This window comes from Fukomys damarensis, unplaced genomic scaffold, assembly GCF_012274545.1.
Source record: "Fukomys damarensis isolate Sample0158 unplaced genomic scaffold, DMR_v1.0_HiC HiC_scaffold_18, whole genome shotgun sequence".
Taxonomy (NCBI): domain Eukaryota; kingdom Metazoa; phylum Chordata; class Mammalia; order Rodentia; family Bathyergidae; genus Fukomys; species Fukomys damarensis.
Genome location: NW_022900930.1, coordinates 4,398,693 through 4,403,073, shown reverse-complemented (window position 1 = coordinate 4,403,073; position 4,381 = coordinate 4,398,693). Strand labels below are relative to the sequence as shown.

Sequence of the window (4,381 nt, the reverse complement as noted above, 5' to 3'; positions counted from 1 at the left end):
TGTTTTGTGGTACTGGGGATTAAATTCAGGGACACTCTCCTATGGAGCTATATGTCCCCAGCCCTTTTTTCTTTTTTAATTTGTAGTAAGATCTCACCAAGTTGCCCAGGCTGGCCTCAAACTTGGACTCCTCTTTCCTCAGCCTCTCAATTAGCTGGAATTACAGGCTTAGGCCACCATGCCCTGCTGTTCTTGGGCTTTTTTTATAATGCCTTCTAATCTTTTTTTATTAGTCAGATTGCCTGATACACAGATATATACTTGAAATTCAATGGGTAAGTGAGATCCTGTCTCAAAAAACAACCAGCAACAACTATATCATTTATCTACCTATGGACTGGAGGTAGACTAGTAGGGTTCATATCCCTGCCCTACCCCTTCATCTGTAAAACAGCTGGGTACATCCCCTTAGCCTCAGGTATTCACATGAGGCAGAAGGATTACAAGTTCAAGGCCAGCCTGGGAATCTTAGCAAGACTTAACTCAAAATAAAAAGGGCTGGGGATATAACTCAGTGGTGGAATGCTCCCAGCTTCAATTTCCCGGAGCCACCCAAAAAGGTTGTGTGGACTACATGAAATAATGCATATGAAGGGTTTTACCACTGCTTCACATGTGCACAAGTTCAAGAATAACTTATTTTCAATCATCTGGGAAAACAGACTACAAAACACTTAACTATTAAGTACCACCAAGTGAAAAATCAGATGTAAAAAAAAAAGGCTGTAAATAGGATAGCACACTGAGAAGAAAGCAGCTACAGGGCTATGCTCTGTGAGAACACACACTTCTGCAGAAATGTAGCATGTAGAAAAGAAGTGGGTTTAGCCCTGCGGAGAAGAGTTGTCTGGTTCTATGCTCCAAGTAAACCGAACAGCTGGGGATTGGCTTAGAGGCAGAGTTGCTCGCCTGGCATTACTGAGGCCCTGGGTTGGATCCCCAGCACCACAAAAGTAAATGACAAACTTGAAGAGGCTAGAAAGAAAAAAATGTTCAAAAGGAAAAAATTATTAAAAGATAAAACTCATAGCGGGGTACGGTGGGATATGTCTATAATTCCAGCACTCTGGGAGGCTGAGGCAGGAGGATCACAAGTTCAAATCCAATTTGAGCAATCAGTGACTACTAAGCAAGACTCTCTCAATAAAAAGGTTGGAGATACAGTTCAGTGTGAAGTCCTGGGTTAAAACCGCAGTACATATGGGTATGCACACACACACACACACACACACACACACACACACACATATCTTGGGCTAACCCAGAAAAGCCCAAAGGTAATTTTAACAATTTACATTTTAAATTCCATAATGGTCAACTTACTTACTATTCTGTAGTTCCTGGAGCATAAAAGAGCAAATTAAAAGGGGTGTGGGGAGAATTGGCCTGAAGAATGGAATATTTTTAAAGAATTTACATAAGATAAATCTGGCCAGTAATAAATAATTACCTGCAAATAGAAAATAATTAAATCCAGAGGCTAGCATGGGTAGCATTTTCTTACAGTCTTCAGAGATCGGGATGTTCTCTGCAGAAGGAAACAACTTGAAAGTCTTAAAAACTTGATGGCATTTACAGTGAATGAACTGACTAGGTTTTTGATAGCTTATAAGATCTATTCCTCTGGGTATTTGACCTTTTAATCCTTTTTTCTCCTTTGCCTTAGAAATTATTGGAGAGATTAAACATATTTATTGGCTATGGAGTGATTTTGGACTTGGCATTTTTGAAAGATTAAGTAGAAGAGAAGGGTGAAAGGTTGAATTGGATGGTTGCTATCCATCCAATTAAATAAGAAACTAAAAAGAAGGATTGGGGGTGTAGCTTAGTGACAGAGTATGGGTTCAATCCCCAGCACCCCCAAAAAAGTCCTTTAAAAAGTGGAATAAAACTAATTCAAAAATACAACTAAGCTAGGTAGTCCTATAGGCTCAGCACTAAGGAGGCTGAGGCAGGAAGATGGTGAGTTGGAGGCTACCCTGGGCTCTGTTGCAAGTTCAAGTCCAGCCTGGACTACATAGCAAGACCCTGTCCCCCCACCAAAAAAAAGAGCAAAGAAACTGGAATGTGACGTGATAATGAGACTATGATCACTGTGCTCATAAGGTGGTAGACTATTAGAGATAAAGAGCATCCTAGAAATAAACCCACAAGCCTTTCTTGCTCACCCTGGACTCCCCCCAGGATTCCTTTACACAGTAATGCCTCAGTCTACACTTGCTTTCTGGATAAAGGGTTAGAAAGTGCCTTGTAATTCGTGCAAGAGAGACCGGATCTATTAAACACAGATACAACTACCTATCATCACGGCCACCTGTCACCTGGATTACACATTCTCTGTAAGGTATAGTTTTTAAATATTTTCCAAATAGCACATCATCTGTTCGGATTCTTCATGCTCACCCTATCCCTCTACACCTCACAGCACCGTGTTCCCTCCATCACTTCCTGCTGGCCGGTTCTTTCCAACTTTCTGTCTCTACAACAAATATGTATTGGTTCATTCCACAAAGGGCTATTGGAGTCATTTTTTAAAAATTTGTATCACTTAGGTTGGAAGAGAAATATATTTAGAGATTTGATTTGAATAGCTCCTCCTAATGTGTTTGGCAATCATGGTTCACAGATAATCCTGTCACATACATCATGGTAAATGACAATGAAATTCTACCAAAAGAAGTCTCTACTCAGAGCTATTTTCCTAGAGCAGAATGTGAAATTTCACCTCCCTTCGTGGAATGCGAAACAGGTGAGAAACAGTGAGAATTCTGCCTCTTGTTTCAGGAAGACCTTTTTAGTAAGCCCCTCAAGACAAAAACTCAGAGAACAAACTTGAGCCCTTTCACCAACATAACAGCACCCCACTTCATTAAGTTGAATTAACATTTTCTCTTAATGATAATTGCAGCCAAAAGTAATTTCCTTAATCTCTCACCGGGTGTATTAGTGCACATCTGTCAACCCAGCACCTGGGAGGCAGTCAGGAAGATTCTGAGTTGGAGGTCAGCCTGTGCTATACAACCAGATCCTACCAAAACAAGCAAAACAAAAACAAAAAACCCCACTGGATTTAGGATACAAAGTGCAATTTTTTAAAATATTTGGTTTGCCTTTAGAAACTTCACCTAACTCAAAACAGACATTTTTTATTGGCGACCCTGCCAGTAATCTGAATGTAAGACCAACCAGAATGTATACAGATGTTTTAAAAGGAAAATATGATTAAAAAGAAGGAAGTCAAATATGATGGTGCTTGCCTCTAATCCTGCTACTCAAGAGGCTAAACCCGGAGGATCACAAGTTTGAGCCCAGCCTGGGCAATTCAGCAATTTAGACCCTATCTCAAAATTTGAAAAGTCAAAAGGGCAGGAATGTAGCTCAGTAGGAGGCCTGGGTTCAGCCCTGGGTTGGGGGTGGAGGGATTTGGGAGGTGTCTATTTTCGTTTTGCCATTGCTTGATGTGGAAATCTTATTCTGAATATATTGGGTTAAGTAAATCCTTTAAATTGCTTTCATTTTATAAAGATATGAGCAATTTTTAAATTACATGTGTGGATCGCACGCACTATTTCTATAGGAAAACCTTGGTCTAAAGGATGGAAAAAATAAAAATAACCCTACATTTGAATCAGGCCCTGTCTTTAGAAAGCGCTGTTACATCTTTAAAAAGTTTCTCACGTGAACCATCCAACATGCTAAAAAGCTTTGCCCCCGATTTAGCAATTTCTAATTCTGGTCCCTGTACCAAAAAAATGTACAATAGTTTACAGCTCTTGGAAGGTAGGGACGGGCAAACCCTGTAAGGCAATTTCTTTAGTAATTTAAAAATTTTTATTAGCGCATGTTTGCAGTACATAACAACGTGGGGAGCTGGTGCGCGGGCATAATACATCTTAATTATAAGGCATTTTGAAAGAGAATAGGAGCCTGAGAACAGACTGCGGTTTTTGCTTTAGAAAAGCCCCAAGAGGGTAGGGAGCGGCAGCCGCGCAAGGACCAGGACGGAGAGGCTCGCAGCAGGCTAGACCGCTGACCCGCTCCCCAAAGTCTTCCGCACTCTTTCTGGGAGACCTTCCCAAGATGGCCACCACCAGGGGGCGGGCCGTCCGCCTCCGCCTCCGCGCTCGAGGATGCCGATTGGGTAAAACAACTCGGTGGTGAGCAGTGATTGGGCCTCAGGCAGCGGCTGGGCGGACCGGAAGTTGACCTCCCCGCAATCCCCAGGTGCCAAGGGTCTGGGCTCGCCGTCGTCCCCGGGGAATGTGGAGACCTAGCAGTATGTCGGCGGACCTGGGCATCGGGTTCGCACTGCGGGCAGTGAACGAGCGTGTGCAGCAGGCTGTGGCGCGGCGGCCGCCGGTGAGCACGGGGACCGCGCGGG

At 42.8% G+C, this 4,381-nt stretch overlaps 1 protein-coding gene across 1 annotated transcript in view; it reads left to right on the top strand.

Annotated features, from left to right (window-relative positions):
• Positions 1–4,187: 4,187 nt before the first annotated feature.
• Positions 4,188–4,381, top strand: part of Plpbp (pyridoxal phosphate binding protein) — a 21,342-nt gene continuing 21,148 nt past the window's right edge. The window contains exon 1 of the mRNA XM_010604701.2: positions 4,188–4,359. Within this exon, the coding sequence (XP_010603003.1) occupies positions 4,261–4,359 (99 nt within the window). The 5' untranslated portion in view covers positions 4,188–4,260. The remainder of the gene's footprint in view (positions 4,360–4,381) is intronic.